Source organism: Mesocricetus auratus, unplaced genomic scaffold (genome assembly GCF_017639785.1).
Source record: "Mesocricetus auratus isolate SY011 unplaced genomic scaffold, BCM_Maur_2.0 Super-Scaffold_100023, whole genome shotgun sequence".
Taxonomy (NCBI): Eukaryota; Metazoa; Chordata; class Mammalia; order Rodentia; family Cricetidae; genus Mesocricetus; species Mesocricetus auratus.
In genome coordinates, this window is record NW_024429204.1 from 1,785,762 (window position 1) to 1,805,987 (window position 20,226).

Here is a 20,226-nt window from a genome sequence, read left to right on the forward strand (position 1 = left end):
AGAATCGCACCTACCAGTCCTCCAGCCTCCTTTTCACCACGTCCAACTCCATTCCATGCTTCATGCTCAATTCTGTGCACACTGCCACGCCATTTCCCCATATCCATCTCTGTGTTAGTACTCACTCTTAGGACTCTGTCTAATGCCAACATCTCCAGTACGATCACAGCACCAGGGAAGCATTTGTCATTCCTTACAGAGTTCCGATGACTCTTCTACTGAACACTCATTCTACTGCATTGCAACTGGCGGTATCAGCACCTATAACTGGCTCAAATTGGGAAGCTAAATAATGAATCTTACATCGGCAGCCATCAAGTATTTCCCATAGTTAAAGAGTCTATAAAAACATATGCCCAGAAAAAACGGTCTCCTAAATAAGTTTAAGATAAGATTACAGAATAAGACGTGATTATTATTGTTTTACTATTTCCTACAGTACACAGAATTTGTTTTACTATATTCATTGCTTTGGATTTAAATGCTACTTAAATGAAAAGATCTGTCACATTTAACCAACAAGTTCTTGATGGAACAAACGCTGTTTGCATTGAATGAAGCATCACATGTTCTGTCCTGGAGGCGTTTAAAATGTAGGGGTGGTTAGAGGAGATTCCTAAAATGTATAGTGAAAGCTTGGAAAGAGACTAAACATTTACTGGGAGATCTAACTTTTTATAGGGGCAGGGGACACCGGGAAAACTAACAGGCAGATGGCAGTAGGACACTGATGCTAACAGGCAGCACACGTAACTCAGAAGCAGGCAGAAGAAAAGGGGCACAACATCAGCAGCCAAACTGTGACGGGTCTTCCAAGGGAGGTTTCAGCCTGATCTCCCAGGCACAGATTTAAATCAAGCCACTAACATGGACACCCGCTTTCTAAGTTTCCTATATATTAGGAAGAATAAGAATTCCTCAGAAGAAACATCTATCTCATGGCACCCACTGTGACTAAGCATGTAAGAGCACATTAAACCAGGAGGCTGTGGCGGCACAGCTCTGGGCTCTAGGAAATGAAGACAACCGAGAGTCAGAATTCTCCAGAGTGCTGAGCGAGCTCTTCATCGTGGAGTCGCCGTTCCAAGGAATGCGTTAAGCGCTCAGTTTTGAAGCAGGAGGGATACATTTTACCTTTTATTTGAGATAGACGATTAGATTCTAATCTTTTTGCTTTTCCTTCAGATGACCACTACAGGTATTTTTTTTTTGCAAGTCTGTGAATACTTTAATTTAAAAGCCATGGACAGCAACCTCAAGGAGCCCTGACCATGCAAAATGTTTTATAAATAGTTCCATGTGCACTGTTCATCTGGAACCCCACTAGAGATGGATAATGACCTTGTATTTCGTACTCATTTATTCAGAATTAGCCAGACCTTCTGTTTTTAATTACATACTTAATTCACCTAGCATGGTCTAATTACAGAAAACAAAACATCATTTAAACAAAAGGTGGCCTTGAACTTAATCTATCAAAACACCAGTTAGTTTTAAAGGTTTTCAGTTCTTAACAAACTGCCAAGACATGCAATAGCAATTTTCCAAATGTGATCATACGCTTTTATAGCTACAGATTTACTACACAATCAAACATCTGCATACACTCTAAAAACTCAACATGTTGTTTCACTATTAATACAGATCTCCTGAGATTCTGATAGACTATAAAAATCTTAAAGCTGAAGTTCATACTACAGGATAATTTTAAATACCCAAGATCAGTTTGGCCTGGAAATGTCAAATTATTATAACCATGGCTACTCAATTGACAAAATGGCCTGGGACTGTCTGTACACTCCTATGTGGGATTTCCCTTAGTATCCCCTCTCTGTGATAACACAGCATTGCATGTATCTCCCAAACAGTTTCCAATGCTGAACTGTTCGTACAGGCTGAAGAATCTGTCCTTGACTGCAAAGACCTCAACACACATGTGCTGAGTTACTGTATGTAAATATAATGCTATAAGAGACTATCCTCCAGAAGCAGGTTACGGGATCTTACATATAGAAAATCCTAAGAAAGCTACCCACAGCATTCAAAGCAACACATGAGTTGTAAGGGTTTCAGAATTCAAGATACAAGACTAGGTCTACACAGTGGCAATGAACAAAACTGAGAAAAATAATTCTAATGACAATATCAAAAGCAATAAAACATTTAGGAGTAAGTTGAACAAAACAAGTGTAAAACTTCTACTCTTTAAACTAGAAAACATTACTGAAAAAAAAAACCACCAAAGAAAAACAAAATGCATAGGAAAACAACACAAATTCAAAGTTGAAAGACAGCAATATTGCCCAAACTAATCTACAGAATTCAACAGAGCAGCTACCAAAAGGAAAACACTGCATGATTACACGTACACAAGATGTCTAAGGGAAACTTAGAGACACTGGAGCAGAATGGTAGCTACCAGTGCTGGAGTGAGGAAGGAGGGCTGTTGAACGACATAAGGTTCCAGGTTTGTAAGAGGAAAGAGTTCTAGAGATATGAGTGCATATAAATGTAACACCACTGAACTATACACATGCAAGTGGTTAAAATGCCAAGTATTACAGTAACCAAAAATGTTTTTAAAAGATTTAAAGAAAACCTGACAAAACAATATTTTTAAAGAACAAAACGAGACACACACACACATATATACATATATATATATATTTCAATTTTAAAACTTTCTATAGTTACAATAACCAAGAAAGTACAGATAATTGGGACAAATCTGAGAAAACTGGGCATGGTCAGTTGATTTCAGTGGAGAAGGACTAGTCTCAATCGATAGTTCAGCATGTGAAAGAATGAAGCCGGATGCTGACTTTGTATCACATACAAAATGGATCTGACACCTAAACAAAGTTAACAGCAGACAGAAAGCATGGCTATAAACGTCTGTGACCTTGTAGAAGGCAACAGTCCCTCACCTTTGGCACCAAAGGCACAAACCAAAAGAAAAAAGAAATCAGACCATGAGAATTTAATCCCATTTTAAAAATGGGCACAGGATGAGGCTGGACAGATGGCTCAGTGATTAAGAGCACTCATTGCTCTTCTGAGGACCTGAGTTCAATTCCAACACCCACGCCAGGTGTCTCACTGTTACTCCATGCCTGTTTCTACCACTCTATGGGGGGTATGAACTGTAAGACAGTCAGCTTCTCATGCTTTAACTGTGTGGTCATTTGTTACAGCAGCTGTTGGAAACTGATACAGACCCTCACCTACTCTAACATACTCATTACTTTAGAGAATCTTTGAAGATTCATTTGGTCTCCTAAATATCAACCTACTGATGACCCAAATTCTAGGCTAGATTTCTCTCCTGAATATCCCCCCCCCCCACACACACACATACACACACCTCTTTTGCTTTGTTTTGACTTTTGAGACAGGGTCTTGCTTTGTAGCTCAGGTTGGCTGTAAATCAGCTAGGTGGTGCAGACTGGTGTCTGTCGTTAGGTCTGACCACATGTACTTACTGCTCACACTTAAAATCTGAACTGATCCTTTCCCACCCAACCGGCTCCGTTCACCACTCTGGAACTCTCCTATTGTTTTCATTTCACATTCAAGTAATCATAACCCTAACTGCCTTGTACCTTTGAAATCAGGAGGAGGCTGCCTGACTGCCCCCACCGCCGTTGCTGTCTGCCTGAAAGACTGCTTTACCCGCACTTCACCAGATGCACTCTCAAACACGAGACAGAGTAAACTTACTGTCTGTCACAGAACAAGCCATTTCTCTGTGGCCAGATACCTCTTTTCAAGCAAATGACCCAAGCTTTGCGTTGCTTTTAAGAGTCTGCTTCTTGACCGGCCCACAGTTTCTCCACCCTGTGATCTGATTTTTGCCATTGTTCGGGAGTGCATTCCTGGGAGTAGATGCCATGACCCAGTAGACACAGAGCCGTCTGCCAAGCCTGGCCAGTTGAGTCCAATCCCTGGAACCCACATGATGAGGGGACAAATCGACTCTCACAAGTTGTTCTGTGACCTCAGCGTGTGCACCATGTTGTGGGCATGCCCACACATAACACACCACTATAAAAGAGTGTATGCCTAGAACAGGCAAGATGGTTGGTACACAAGCCAGGTTCCTCAGGACTCACAGTAGGAGACAACTAACTCAGAAAAGTTGTTCTTAAAAGGAAACATGAAGTTACTGTCTAATGGATGCACAGTTTCTTTTGGGGATAAGAATAAAAATATCCTAAAACAGAGAGCTAGGTAAATAGCTTAATTGGAAAGTTCTTCAGACCCACACAGAAAACCAGGCATGCTGGTGTGGATGTGTGATACTACTGGTACGGAAGTGGAGACAGAGGGGTCCCTGTGACTGGCTAGGCAGCTGCACAGCGGAATCAGCAAGCCCAGCCCCAGGGTGGGCGGTACCCGAGGGTCCACACCTCAGGTGGACCTCTGGGTCCCAGATGCAGATGTATCCATGGGCAAACATAAGAACACAAGACAACCCTGCATACAATGCCCCCAAACTCTAACTGTGGGTTAGCTGTACAAACAGCTGTGGTTGCTTTTATGATAGATTCATTTATCAAAAAAATTGGAAAAAAAGTATGCAAAAGTAAGTCTAAAATAAGCTTTTGACAATTTGATAAAAAAGTAAACAAAATGATTGGCATACACACGTTCTAAAATGTGTTCAGATAACTATTTTAACGGTGTGGGCTTGATGGCTTCTAACATGCAGAACAAAGGCAGGGAAGTCCAATGGGAAGACTCTCAGGCTCTTGTCACTCATCTGAGCAAGGAAGAGCAGGAAGGCTGGCACACGGGAATGAAAGGACTTCCAGAATGCTGACCAAATTTGTCCAATCTCACGCCCATCTTTTCCCCGTTCATCTGCTATAGACTTCTTTCTTAATCTGAAAAGATTTTTAGCTCTTACCTTCTAGAGATTTAGTAGATGCTGAAAGGGAGTTTGCAGAATTACAGGGACTATATGCCTCTCCTTTCTTGACTTGGGAACGACGCATATGCAACAGTTAACTGTCAACTCTCTAGCCAGTTACGATTCTTCTAAGTACACCCACAGAATGTTCATCAATTGCAGTCAGGGTTCAGGATCAGATCTCTTACTACATGCTAAGAGGATAAATAAAACTCAGAAGAAAAGTTAGGAAGAAAGGCGCGTGGCTCTGAAATGGACTCTGTTGACATTGGTGTCTGGGTTACTCACAAAGAGCAATCACAATAAGAGCTGGCAAAATAAAAAAGGCTTTTCCTACTTATTACTCCAGTATGTAATTACTCTCAATAAAGAAAGGATTATTATAGGGAGGGCATAGATCCACTTTAAGTCACTACTAAGCATTTAACAGTCAAGTGCAATTACTGCCCAGTGCAGTGCATAACTGCAAACATGCATGCACGTCTGACTTTAGTCTGCGTCACAAGACAGCTATGCACGCTGCTTTGCTTCCTCCAGTTTCTCAGTCAGTTTTACAGTTACGTTTTACCAGGCCACAGTCCCCTCCTCCTCCTCCAGCCACAGGCATCTCTTCTTCCTTCAGCTCCCGTAACATCAAGTATTGTTAAAGCTGCAAACAGACCTTAGCCAGTTATACCTATTCGCAGCTATTCCCAATGACTACAAAGTAAGATTCTGTTGAACTATTAATACATTGAAAAAAACCCAACAACTTAGGTCCAGTTTATTACAACTGAAAAACAAGAAAATGCCCAGAAACAAAAGGTAAATACAGCAAATAAAAAACTCTTCTTATGAGTAACTCTGTGTGGATTGGGTAGCAAGCTAGCTGTGTTAAACATTAAAAACCAGCAGCTACATTAACTCGATAAAAAGGCATGCCGGGAAGGACAAGAGATAACCGTTATGTAAGGCTAGTTTCCAAGTGAATTCTTTTGGAAAAAGGAAACAAACAAACAAACAAAAAACTCAAAATGTTAGTATGTTATTCAAGAAAAAGACTTCTAAAAACAGAGTGTGAAATCATGTAATTAAATCATGTAATTTCAAGAAAATATGAAAAATGTAACATATTCTAACTCAATGTTGACCATATTAACAGTTCCTATTGTTCTGGGAAATTAATTAATTAAGAAAAACAGCTCCTGTTAAATGACTAACATCTAGTAAGGCAACTGTTCACATGTGTGTTTTAGCTATTTCAAATGCAATGTCTAAAAATTCAATATTTATGCAACTTTATATGTATGCAATAAAATATTGATTCTTCTTATTGCACATATTGTGTATTTGTGATCCTTTTTAGTCAGTATGTTAAAAAGTAAATAAAATGTATTTGTGGTCTACAAAAACAAACACATAGTCCGACTGAGCTGAGAGTGTCCTCCTCCACAGGGATGATGTGGTGAGGCCCTAAGTGCTCTGCTAAGTGCATCCACAGAGAACCTGGGGAGGGAAGGAACCGAAGCCTCCTGACAGCTCATTCCTCTGCTTTTGAGAGATTTCCTTTAAGAGTTTTGGCATAAATTAACATGCTTCCTGAAACTGGCTTTCACAAATACACAAGCACATGGATTCTACCTACTTCCCCCTGGACTCTGCTGTCTGTCCACCTGCACAAAACACGGAGCCTGGACAGAAGTCCTCAGGGACGAAGCCCTTCTACTCAAAAAAGCCAGTTCCACCATTTCATGCTTCTTTAAGATACGAATACAGGTCAAGTTCTTCCTAAATTACAAAGCTGACTTCAACGGCATGTTCAGTTGGCTTAGAGAATGTATGTTTATTTGTCAGTAGCTAAATTGATGTGCATGGTCCAGCTATACTATTTTAATTATGAAGCAAGACTGCAGTGAAAAAGTCCTGTTTTAAAAGTTGTAGCTTGTTAGAAGTGATGTGATCATTTTTAAATCCCAGAGTAGTAAACTACGAATGGAGACAATGGCACGTAACTAGCCTGAATCCTCTCAGCATGGACTCGCTTTCAGGCCAGAGTTACACTTTTACAATCAACTTTTATAAGGGAAACAGACAAACAAGTTAAGAAATATTTCTCTGGTGTTACAAAGTAAGTTCTAATTTTTAAGAGTCTTGTTGTTGAATTCTTTTTTTCTGTTTGTTTGTTTTTGTTTTGTTTTGTTTTTACGAGACAGGGTTTCTCTGTATTGTTTTGGAGGCTGTCAGTCCAGCCCAGCCTCAGAGAGATCTGCCTGCCTCTGCCTCCTGAGTGCTGGGATTAAAGGCATGCGCCACCACCGCCCGGCTTCATTATTGAATTCTTGATGCCACAAATTAAAAACTAAACAAACGTATAAATAATAGGTGTCATGTTCAGTATTTTCATAGCATGACACTAGACACAGAGGATAGTTAGCTTATCCTGTTGATTATAAATCTGGACGAATGCTAAAACTTTTTGGTCGTTTTGGTTAAGTAGAAATCCCAACTACTTAAAAATTTTAATCTCAAATTTGACTCAAATATCCTCTGGTCCATTTCTACTTTGAATCTGAGGACAAAATACCCAAGGCCTAGGACAGTTAATATGCTGCCTCCTGTCCAAATCTTACTCATAAAGAGGCAGGGGAGGGGGGCAGGGCGGACAAAGGAGGAGACAGAGGTCATCACACAGCCTGGCTGTCTCAAGACAGCAGGTCCTACTGTGGCACAGCCTGGTTCTGCTGAGAACTCCTCACAAAAGTGAGGCTCCCACGTGGATGGAATCATGGCTTGGTCGGTTTTACTGGGTTCCCTTTATCACTGAAGCCTTCTTTAGGGAGGGTCAGCTCTTTCCCTCTGGTGGCATTGGTTCAAATGCCCAGCCCTCCACAGGTAAGGCACGGATCTTTATCTTTTCCTTCATCCATGTCTTCACATGAGCCATGGGAGCACTGATGTTCTATTACAGGGTACATAAGGGAAATGTGCGCTAGTCTGTGTCTCTCCGAAGGCTCTGTCAAGTCCACTCTTCCATCCTGTTCCAGTAACCCTTTACCTTCAGCAACAAAGGAGCTGAGGTTTTACCACACCGCAGATTCCAGGACAGCTTTCCAGACTCCATCTAGGAGTCAAGATGCCAGTGTCCCTTTCCAGGAAGGGTGGGTTATCTCGGCACTTCCATCTCGACTCAAATGAGGAAGCTGTTAGGAGAAACACTGCGCCTCAATGGTCCCGATTCACCTTTACCCTCTTTTGTAGGTTTGCGAGTGTTGGGTATTATTCTGAAACCTCATGGCAAACCCGGGGTCAGCAGTTCAGCCCCATTTGATTGGTGGCTTTCTCTAAGGTGGGGAGGGGCTTTGCATCTCTTTGGCCTTTTTTGTGAGCGTTAGTCTTCAATCTAGGACCAGCCAGAAGTATCCACTCAGCATTAGGAACGAAACTGATGACCGAAAAATACATTTCCAAGCACTTTGTGTGTTTTGTATTTTAATTTACTCCATCATCTGCCTAGTAAATGCCTGTGAGTGCTTGTGTGTGCATGTGCGTGTGCGTGTCACTACATACTGCTAAATGAAGTAAGTTCCTGCCCTTAAAAAGCACTGATGAGCTCAGGCACAGATGTTTACTGATTCCATCCACAGTTAGATGGATCAGACACTGCCAATCAGAAAAGTAAGGACAATAATAACACGTCAGAGAGACCACTGGATTCTGAGTCAGTGTTGACAACTCTACAGTAGTGTGGCCCACGTTAGACATCTCAACAAGGGCAGTTAGCAACAACTCAGTCTTTAGCTTTTCCACAGTCAGAATGTAAGGTTAAGTCAGTATCTACTTCCAGAAACTGTTTTTTGTGAATGTTTACCTTCATGCTAATAAAATACTAATACAGGCCACATATGGCACCTATAATTCACACATTCATTCAACTTTTCTTTGTGCCATAAAGAATTCTGTAACTTTTAAAAATATACATACTTTGTATCACCAAAGAAGTATTTCCCAACTTGTCTATATCCCTTATAAAAGTTGATTCTAAAAGTGTAACTCTGAACTGAGAGCAGCTTGGAAAATTTCATGCTAATTATATGCTCTGAAGTGTCTGTGTATGGGGGCTGATTTAGGAAGGTGCCTAGTCAGCTGCAACCATCTAGAAGGTGCTTATATGACAATCACAGCCTGGGGCCGCCGAGGATCTGCTGAGAAAAGACCCAATAGCTGAAAAACTTCATCCAGGAGAGTACTCTCCTATCTAAACCCAAAGGCACCCCTCCAACCCTGAGAAACACCCAGGGGCAACTTTGTTATTTAAGTCATAAAGAAAATAAAGGGTTCTTCCTATGACCTCTGGAATAAATCAATGTCGTCAATATGTCACCCCAACACGCTCATCTCCACACTGCACACGGTGGCTCTGTCACCCTCAGAGGCTGCCATGAATCTGTCTGCAGTCACAGGTCTCTCCCACTGAGAACAGCTGTGTAGTCAGGAGACTCTGGTTTTGAGCCGAGACACTTGGACTTCAGGCTTGTGTTGTTAGGGAAATAAGATGCCCTATGTAACCCAGGCTGGCCTTGAACTCACAGATCTCCTACCTCAGCTTCCGGAGTGATTGCAGGTGTATGCCCAGATGCGCAGTTAGAGTTGAGACTTATTTTAAGGCACCATTTACCAGAAAATCATCCAGCAGGAAGAACCCGACCTTCCCAAAGGCTCTGTATTTAAAAAGGAGGGGGAGAGGGCATGGGAAGACAGCTAATCTGGGGTCAGAGTGTGAAGGAAGAACAAAGCCAGTATCATCAGTTCAACCAGGCCAGCAGCAAGCCAATGGACTCCAAAGGACTGAAACATAGATACACAGCAGGAAGCCACTTAGAGAACCGCCTGAGATTAACTGTGTATACTCTGCAGATCTGCAGTAATTGTGAAGGCATAATGCTAACTTTTCATTTAAATGGACTTTTGTTTAATCCAATTCAAGTGAAAACAACCCCATTCCCATATACATACAAGTAATTTTATATGGCCGGAACAGGTTGTATTTCTACATTTAGGAATACATATGTATATATGTGACAACAATTTAAAGAAAAAGAGTCCATGAATTTGAGAAACAGCAAGGTGGGAGGTATGTAGGAGGGTTGGAGGGAAGAAAGGAAGCTAGCAAATGATGTAATTATAACCTCAAAAAATTAAAAAGTATAAAAAATCCCATCTCAAGTCACAAATTGATATACTCCTGGTGTCCTCAATCAATTCTAAAACTTAGTTTAAATCTCATGGTTTATTTCAAGAGGTAAACGTTGGCGGACGCCGGTTTTAAATTAAAAGATGATGAATTAGATTGTCTAAACCTTTGATCCTAAAATTCGCTATTGATTAACATCGTTCGATGCGCTCACTCTAGCAGTCCTTATACTTACTGACTAAACAATCAAAACACGTTTCTGAACAGAAAGCCCTCAGAGGCAAGATGACTGCTCCAGACATAAACGCTAACCCAAACATGTGTTTGGAGAACAATGCATTTGTTGTTAATGTGAAGTAGCCAATTTCCCCAACACAATCTTCCAAGTAAATTACACTCAAGAAGAACAGGCTACTGTGAGGAAAGGCTTTGTTTCCTAGAACTGTTTTTGGTGGGACACTTTTCTTCTTACCATATGCTTTAAACATCTTAATAAATTCCAATATGGTGACAAGAAACCACAGACTGCACCTGTGCCTTCTATCTTAATTAATCCAATAAGCGTAGGCCTGCTCACTTTAATTTGTAAAGGAAATGATGCCATATTGACTTTTAACTTAAGGATTAATTACCTACATACGCAGAGTCAGCTTGATGTCTCAGTTGATTGTGCCTAAACACAACTATCAAATAGAGATTTCAGAAACTGTGCTTCCAATCCTGCATTTAGAACTAAGAAAGCAGAAACTTTCCCTTAGGTGGCTAAACGGTTTAAATTACACCCGAGAAACCGAACGTGTCACCTTTAACTCCCACGGAGTCACCAGCCTCCAGCTCTGCTGCCTGCTACTCTCACTATTGTCTCTGGCACATGAACACTTATCTTTGAGTGGAGGCTACTTTTCTTTTCAAAGCAGACTGCGACTCTCTTAAATGTCTTAGATGTCCAGTTGGAACCTTGCTCAGGTCCCACAGTGTGAGACAATCACGTGACACGGTCCTGCGCACACCACTCCATCTGTTGGACACGATTGCCAACACAGTTTCGTGAGCTGGCAAAGAATAGGCAAGAATTCTGCAGGCATTCTGAAGTGCAGGCTTCTCGTTAATTTTAATTTCCTGTTGGCTCTCCAAGGGACGCGTGGGGAGTGAAAGCACACTGTGCCACATCCACGGAGCCCATGCCACACGCACACCTGTAATCATAAACTCACCCAGGCCACTCGCCCAACACCGGGGACTTTATGAGTTTATTTCTTCTGTACCCCATAAAAATAAATCTAAAGCACCCACAGCTATCTTTTCATACTCTGCTAATACTCTTGCACACATCTGGAAATAGTTGGCAATAATTATTTAATTAATGCAAAGCTAATTGATGACAATGTGCTTAAACACCCAATGAAAATGACTTCCTCAGTCCATCCACAGAAGAACTGAAGAGGACAGTTCTTCCAGCGTAAGAAAAGTTTTTAGCCACACTCTCTTTAAAAAGTGAAGAAGCATCTACACTTCCTCAGAGAAAGCAGAGTGTAAAAGCCTGCCTGAGGGCTGGCTCAGGTTTTCTCTCTGACTTTCCACAAGGTGCGCTCTGCTACTGGTTTCTCAGGGACTTCTGATGCCCACAGATGTCTCTTAACCACCATCTCACAACTGCTGACAATGGAAAAGGTGAAGGACCCTCCCAGAACACAAGAAGATGCTTTAACAGCCCAGGGAAACTGTAGGGCTCATTCTTTGTTTGCCATTTTCTGCATTTTTCAGAAATGACTTAATTAGTTTGGTTTTCCTATAACCCAGTGGTTCTCAACCTTCCTAATGTTGTGACCTTTAATACAGTTCCTCATGCTGTGGTGACCCACAACCATAAAACTATCTTCGTTGCTACTTCATAACTGTAATTTTGCTACTGTTATGAATAGCAATGTTAAACATTTTTTGGAGACAGAGGTTTGGCAAAGGGGTTGCGACCCACAGCTATAACCAAACTGACTTGCAAATCTGGGACTCAGAGGCAGGACTACAGAAGGCCTAGGCCAGTTTACACTCAGAGGAGAGGGTTTACTTGTTTTCTGCCACAATTACTGCAGTTTTTAGTCCTGTAGTGCTGCCCTGAAGGGTTCTTAGAGGCCTTAGCTCAAAAGAACCTCACAAACCAAGTAAATATTTAAGAATCTTAGTAATCAGGAAATGATAACTTACAATCAGTTGTGCTAAAACCAAAAACTAGTCGACTTGCCTAATTCCACTTACACTAGTAATTATTTTCAACCCAATTTCTTCCTTTAAAAACACAAGGACTAACAGATGGCTTCTAAATATTTGCTCTTATTCCAAAGTCTTTACATTACCAAAAATATGTCTATTTAAATGTGATTCTGTAACTTTTGAAAAACAAGATCTACATGCACTCTATTCAAACAATCTGGATGCTAAGGATGTTTTGGAAATAATTCGAACAAACCCCAAACATCAGACTGGAGCTAGAATAAGCAGATCTGCCTTGTGTATATGTTTTGGGCATCTCCATGGACACACTCCAGAGCCCCTGCTCCCTTTTAACAGAGTTATAGTAATGAGCTAACTAGCCCAAATATATTTTATCTCCTATCTTTATATGGTAACTTTCCAATTGGTCATGCCATAAATTCTGTTGCTATCTTGTTACAACCAAGAATATAATGAAACAGTTCACAAAAAAATCCAAAAGATAAATGCTAAAAATTTAAAAGAAAATACACAAATTATATTGCATATAGACTTTAAGATTTAAAAAAAGCATCCTAGTCCTAGAACATATGGGCAGCAGGTGCCTCTGAGAACAAGCCCCACCCTTCAGGAATCTGCTCTGAATATCAAGATTGTTAGGTATTCTTCCATTTCTTGAAAAGGTCGAGGACAACTTCCATGTCTTGAAAAAAAACGGACAAAACAACTTTGGCTTGTTTAAGGCAACTTCTATCAAGCAGACCGAGGAATCCACACAATTCAGTTCTCTGTTGGAAAGCAGCCTTAAGATACACCATAGAGAGAGAGCACACTTCACACTGCAGGGAGTCATTCATACAGAGAGGACACAATTCACACTGCAGTGAGTCACCCCATAGAGAGAGAGGACACACTTCACACTGCAGTGAGTCACCCCACAGAGAAGACACACTTCACACTGCAGTGAGTCACCCATAGAGAGAGGACACACTTCACACTGCAGTGAGTCACCCATAGAGAGAGAGCACACTTCACACTGCAGGGAGTCACCCACAGAGAGAGAGAGGACACACTTCACACTGCAGGGAGTCATTCATACAGAGAGGACACACTTCACACTGCAGTGAGTCACCCCAGAGAGAGAGGACACACTTCACACTGCAGTGAGTCACCCCATAGAGAGAGAGGACACACTTCACACTGCAGTGAGTCACCCCACAGAGAAGACACACTTCACACTGCAGTGAGTCACCCCATAGAGAGAGGACTCTTTGTCACGCTTTGTCCTCCACCAAATTCACTGTGGTTCTTAAAGATGTCCAGGAGACCCACTTATGTACTCTTCTGCGGCTCCCACGGGTATTTTCCATTCCTCAAAGTGACGAGAGGGTGGAGTGGGTCCAGGTGACAGGTGCGGCAAAGGCTGTGGAGGGCAGACTGTCGCGGCCACTCTCTTTCCTCTTCAAGGCTACGCAGTCTATGCAAGTGAGTGGAGAAATTATTCTGCAAAAACAGGCTCTAGTTTTGTGACTCCTGAAGTCTGTATGGCTGAAGATGCTCCTCCAGCCTTGAATCTTACCATTTTCTACTCTCACCAAAATACCATTCATCGATCTAGTAGGCCAATAGTTCCTGCTGAATCACCTTCCCTCATGTCTCCTACACTGATGCATGCTACTTTATTTCTGTTATACTTAATTACTATTGTATTCCAAGTCCACACCTCATAACTTACTTTCTTGTCTTTCCCTATCAGTCACTCCTACACAACACTCTTAATCATAAGAAAGTTCTATTAAAGTGACTCAAACAGTACAATATGTGTAGCAGGATAAACAACATAAGGGAGATGTAAAGTCAGAGATCTGTAAGAGTGAGGAAAGGTAAATGTCCAAGGTTTGAATTTTAATAAATCAGCAGGAAAAACATGAATAGAAAATAAAGCCACCAATATTTTTCACCCATTTACTTTATAATATCCTAACTGAACCTCATCAAAACTTGGTTGTTTTCTGTAGTTGGTCTTAGGCAGAAGGGGAAGAATACACACATGCACACGCACACGCACACTCACACGCACACGCACGCACCACTACAAGTTCTGTGTTGAGGGTTTTGCTTCACTGTTGTTAAAGGGGTTTTAAGGTTCACTTTGTCTTTACGTTTAATCTCTCTAATGGCTGGTGACACTGAGCGCCTGTTAGTGTATTTGTCAGTACTTCATTGGAGAAATTGCTGTTTAGCTCCTTTGTTCACCCGACGCTGTTTAATTGTTCATTAAACACTTTAGATATCAACCCATCACCAAATAGGTAACTTAAACTGTTTTCCCAATGCCGTGGGCTAGTCTTCACTGCAGTGCTAGCATCCTTCAACGCACATGTCGTTAGGTTTGATGTAGTCTGGTTTACTTACTGCTCTATTGCTTGTTCTTTTGCTGTCATATCCGGAAAAAAAGGAAGGAACCTAGCGTCAGCAATCTCCCTGCTTCTCCAGTTCCTAGATTTATACCTTTGATTGACTTGGCTTAACTTTTTGAACACAGAACAAGGCAAGTGCCAGGCTTTATTCTTAGGCATATCCAGCATTCCCAGAACCAACCGTCTGTCAAAATAATTACCTACCTTGGCTATATTTTGGACGTTGACTGTCCTCCAATGATGACATTCATCACTGTTAAGTGGTGGCACTACTGGGCAGTGACAGAACATTCGAGGTGTGAGTGGCCCAGCAGCAGGGTCTTAGCTCACCGGAGACCACTGGAAGGGAGACTGTGGGGGCTCCGCCACTGTTTCCTTCTGCTTTTTAGTCTCAGGCTCCCTGTTTCTGGTGTTATCTAAATGGACAGCGTGGATTCTGGGTCGCGGTTAAGAGGCTCACAACTTGTGATCACACGGCGTTCTAAGGCTTCCACGGCTGCACAAACCCTCAAGGGGTAGTATATGGGGAACCTGCCTGCCTAAGGGCATTGGACGGAATCATGGAATCGTAGTCACACCTAACACGTCTGTCAGAAATCTAAACAGATAAACTCAGAGGCCATTCGGCTTGCCCTGGTCATGATGATAAATTCCTGAAGCCACTTGAGAAACCCTAGGTGAGAACCACAGATAGGCCACTTAATGAAACCAGACACACTGCTATTCTACAAAATGATGAGCAAATAAAAGGAAAAGGGAGCTGACTATTGTAGACTGTCCTCTGATATAGAATATGTGCTGTGGCACATGCGTGCCCACACAAACACTCAAACATACAAAATAAATGTGATCTTAAAGCACTTAAAGCCATTAAGTTGGAGGATAGTTCCAAAGACTACTGAATCAAAGTTAATCCATCTAACTCACTATTTCTCATCTGTGGTGTTTTATCCACCACCCATTGTATGCTCATTTTAAATCACCCAAGAGGTTAAGATTTATTCTGAAACAAGACAGAAATTTTTTGATGCTAAATATTCTACATTATTCATTAAACTCATGAATGATTTACAGCTAGAATGTCAGGATTCTAAATAATTTATGTATTTTTGAAGTAGATGGCTTAAAATGAAACCTTATCAGAACAAAAGAAATACAGCTTTTGTTTTTCTAAGTTCTTCAATATTGAAAAAAATGGTAAATAGATACTGCGATTGTTTTCACGCTAACCCATAGAACACAGTGCTAACATTTACTAGTAGTTATTACTAAATTTACTGAGGAGAGATTTTTAAATCTTAATGCCTCATTATGAAAAGATTTTAAGTATTGAAGACATTAATGAGAAAAGCATTCAAACTTAAAAATATTTATAATCCAGGCCAGCAAAACGGTTCAGTGCGCAAAGACATGTGACCCCACACCCAGTGGCCCAAGCACAGAACCCAGAAATCACACCGTGGGAAGTGAGGACCAATTTCTGCCTTCTGGTTTCTAAACACACACAACCCATACATACACACATACGTAGCACAAAAAAACAAAAGACCCAGAGACTGATACTGGGATTCAAGTTTCAGGCTGAAGATCAGAAAAGCAAAGTAGCCAGCCACTAGCTCTTACCTCTACCTCGGCTCAGATTAAAGGGGCGATCCTCAGACTGCTCCTGACTTCACTGCTCCTCAGATTCACTCAGACTGCCATTCTCTCCTCAAGGTAGCTAGAGACTCTATGCCTTCCTATCCTCAGTGTGGCTGGAGAATGAACGCCAGCCCCGATACCCTCCCTGTTCCTGTCTTAAATACCTCTGTGGAGTCCTAGGACTAAAGGCGTGTGATCCCAAGTGCTGAGACCACCTTTGTGTGAGCTGTTTCTCTTTAGGACTGGATCAGTTTCATGTAGCTCGGTGTGCCTTGTGCTTTGAACTAGCAGAGATCTGTCTATCTCTACCTCCCAAGTGAGTGGGATTAAAGGTGTGCACCACCACCACCTGATCTCTATAGCTTGAGGATGGCTTTGTTTTCTAAAACCTCAGGCATGCTTTAATAAATCATAAATATCACCACACACATATACATAAGATACACACAAATACACACATACATATATACACAAAAATAAAGGTGATTTTAAAGTCACTACTTTAAAATAATTATAATCCCAAATCACTTATCATGACATCTAAAAAGTGGGTTAATACTATTTAAATTTTTAAGATGTGTTTCTATTATGTTTTATTTGCTTATACATATCATGTCTACTAATAAGTATTATAAATGATTAAATTTTATTTGGAAAATAGCTATTATAGAATACTTCGCAAAAGTAACAAAGTAATTAAAAGTTTTACTGAAATTTTTTCCATCAAAGAGTTCATCATGAGAACTTAAAAGTTTTTCAAGTTCTCTAAATAAATGCATTAAAATTATTTATATGTATTCTTTGCATTCTTTAAAGAAATAATAATGAACCAGATAGAAGAAATAAAGAAAATGAAACAAAACACACACTAGGGCACAGTTTCATACTGAAGCCATGTTAACTAGACACAGTTTCATACTGAAGCCATGTTAACTAGAGACAGTTTCATCCTGAAGCTCCATGTTAACTAGACACAGTTTCATATTGAACCCATGTTAACTAAACACAGTTTCATACTGAAGCCATGTTAACTAGAGACAGTTTCATACTGAAGCCATGTTAACTAGACACAGTTTCATACTGAAGCTCCATGTTAACTAGAGACAGTTTCATACTGAACCCATGTTAACTAGACACAGTTTCATACTGAAGCCATGTTAACTAGACACAGTTTCATACTGAAGCCATGTTAACTAGAGACAGTTTCATACTGAAGCCATGTTAACTAGACACAGTTTCATACTGAAGCCATGTTAACTAGACACAGTTTCATACTGAAGCTCCATGTTAACTAGAGACAGTTTCATACTGAAGCCATGTTAACTAGAGACAGTTTATACTGAAGCCATGTTAACTAGACACAGTTTCATACTGAAGCCATGTTAACTAGACACAGTTTCATACTGAAGCCATGTTAACTAGAGACAGTTTCATACTGAAGCCATGTTAACTAGACACAGTTTCATACTGAAGCCATGTTAACTAGACACAGTTTCATACTGAAGCCATGTTAACTAGACACAGTTTCATACTGAAGCCATGTTAACTAGAGACAGTTTCATACTGAAGCCATGTTAACTAGACACAGTTTCATACTGAAGCCATGTTAACTAGAGACAGTTTCATCCTGAAGCTCCATGTTAACTAGACACAGTTTCATACTGAAGCCATGTTAACTAAACACAGTTTCATACTGAAGCCATGTTAACTAGAGACAGTTTCATACTGAAGCCATGTTAACTAGACACAGTTTCATACTGAAGCTCCATGTTAACTAGAGACAGTTTCATACTGAAGCCATGTTAACTAGACACAGTTTCATACTGAAGCCATGTTAACTAGACACAGTTTCATACTGAAGCCATGTTAACTAGAGACAGTTTCATACTGAAGCCATGTTAACTAGACACAGTTTATACTGAAGCCATGTTAACTAGACACAGTTTCATACTGAAGCCATGTTAATTAGACACAGTTTCATACTGAAGCCATGTTAACTAGAGACAGTTTATACTGAAGCCATGTTAACTAGACACAGTTTCATACTGAAGCCATGTTAACTAGACACAGTTTCATACTGAAGCCATGTTAACTAGACACAGTTTTATACTGAAGCCATGTTAACTAGAGACAGTTTCATCCTGAAGCTCCATGTTAACTAGACACAGTTTTATACTGAAGCCATGTTAACTAGACACAGTTTTATACTGAAGCCATGCTGTTCTTTGTTTTTTGGGTTTTTTTTTTTTTTGGGATAGGGTTTCTCTATGTAGACCACGCTGGCCTTGAACTGACAGAAATCCTCCTGTCTCTGCCTCCTGAGTGCTGGGATTAAAGGCATGCACCACCAACACCCAGCCCTATACTGAAGCCATTTAACTAGACAGTTTTATCCTGCAGCTCCATGCTAACCAGACACAGTTTTATTGAGGAAACCAAGCAGAGTTAACACTCACATGAGTTAGTTTTCAGCATGTAGCCATGAGGAAGAGTCCACATGCACGTCATGTCAGAGTATATTTGACTCTGCATGTTTTTTAATATATATATAACTGAAATGGTTATCATGCATAGTATTTTGGAGGACCTACATGTTCCTCTAAATTTGAAGTGACTAATTTAGCAACATCTACATTTTGCTGTTAGTATAGTTGTATAAGTAAGCTAAATTATAGCCATAGCCAAGGTCATAAATTAATACAGTCTATGACTTACAGACACATGGTTCGTATTTATAAACTATGTCCCTCAATGTGATGAAAAAGATGTAGAAAGAAGAAAGAAAGTGTACTTACAAAGTCAAAGTCTCCATCTTGCGGGACTCTCCAGTCCTCAGGAAAAACACTTTGTGACACGGGGCAGGACTCACGCACATTCTGATTACAGTTTTCGTGACTCTTGTTCTTGAAGCCCTGCTTATCAAAGTAGTCCATGAAAGACGGTCTTTGTCCTTGGGGTGACGTGGCATTTCCTTAGGCAGACAGATACAGAAGGGGGTGTAAGCGTGACACTCAGAGAAGTATGGCAATATTAGAGGGGGAATTACTTGCAGTGAGCCATATAGTAAAACACAGTTCATAGCAGTGACCCAGGCCAAATAAATATGAGACACTACATACAGAGCCCAAATACTCTTGACTATAAAAAACTTCATTATTTTAATGGAATCTTTATCACAATTCTATTATGAATAGTACCAGTTTCGAGGACAGTACCTTTAAACATTTCTGTTCTTTTATGTTTATGTCTGTTCTGATTATAATGGCAGACTTTAGGCGGTTCAGAAACTGAGGGACTGATGAAGTTCCCTTCATTTGACTGAGTCCTTGTAAGTTCCTCAGCCCCTTGAGCTCTTATGGCTTTGCCCGTCTCATTTATGTCTTGGTCTCCGGAAGCCATCTCTTCACCTCAAACTGTCTCCAGCTCCGTTTACAAGTTAGCCACTGTTTGTTATTGTGCTACTTAGTGGAGGTGTATCTGAGCTAGCAGTTAACTTCGGAGGCGAAATGCAAGACTGTTCCCACCAAACCTGCGGCTCTTCCCCTCACCCCACCTCCGCCAAGGCTGAGACTATCCACTCAGTCCTCATAGCAAGGAGGATGAGAACCAATTCAGACTCTCCTCTCCCCAAAACTGATCCAAAAGTGGTTTCAACAGAAGTGTTTCAATATCTAAGCATTTTTTGCCTATGCCCTAAGAAAGGGGACCAACAGCACTGTGGCCTCCGAACGACTTGGTTTCTGGGAACCCGATGTTGACTGCAATGTCAACACAGTGACTTCCAAAATACAAACAAACATGTCATTCTGCTACTCAGAATCCTTTGATGGCTTACTTTTTATATTGAACAATTATAGTAAAAAATAAACATTTGG

The 20,226-nt window shown here is 40.8% G+C and overlaps 1 protein-coding gene across 2 annotated transcripts in view; it reads right to left on the minus strand.

Annotated features, from left to right (window-relative positions):
* Positions 1-20,226, minus strand: part of Stk3 (serine/threonine kinase 3) — a 178,417-nt gene that overhangs the window by 29,906 nt on the left and 128,285 nt on the right. For both annotated transcript variants that reach the window (XM_040730373.1, XM_040730374.1), the window contains exon 10: positions 19,147-19,322. In XM_040730373.1, the coding sequence (XP_040586307.1) occupies positions 19,147-19,322 (176 nt within the window). The remainder of the gene's footprint in view (positions 1-19,146; positions 19,323-20,226) is intronic.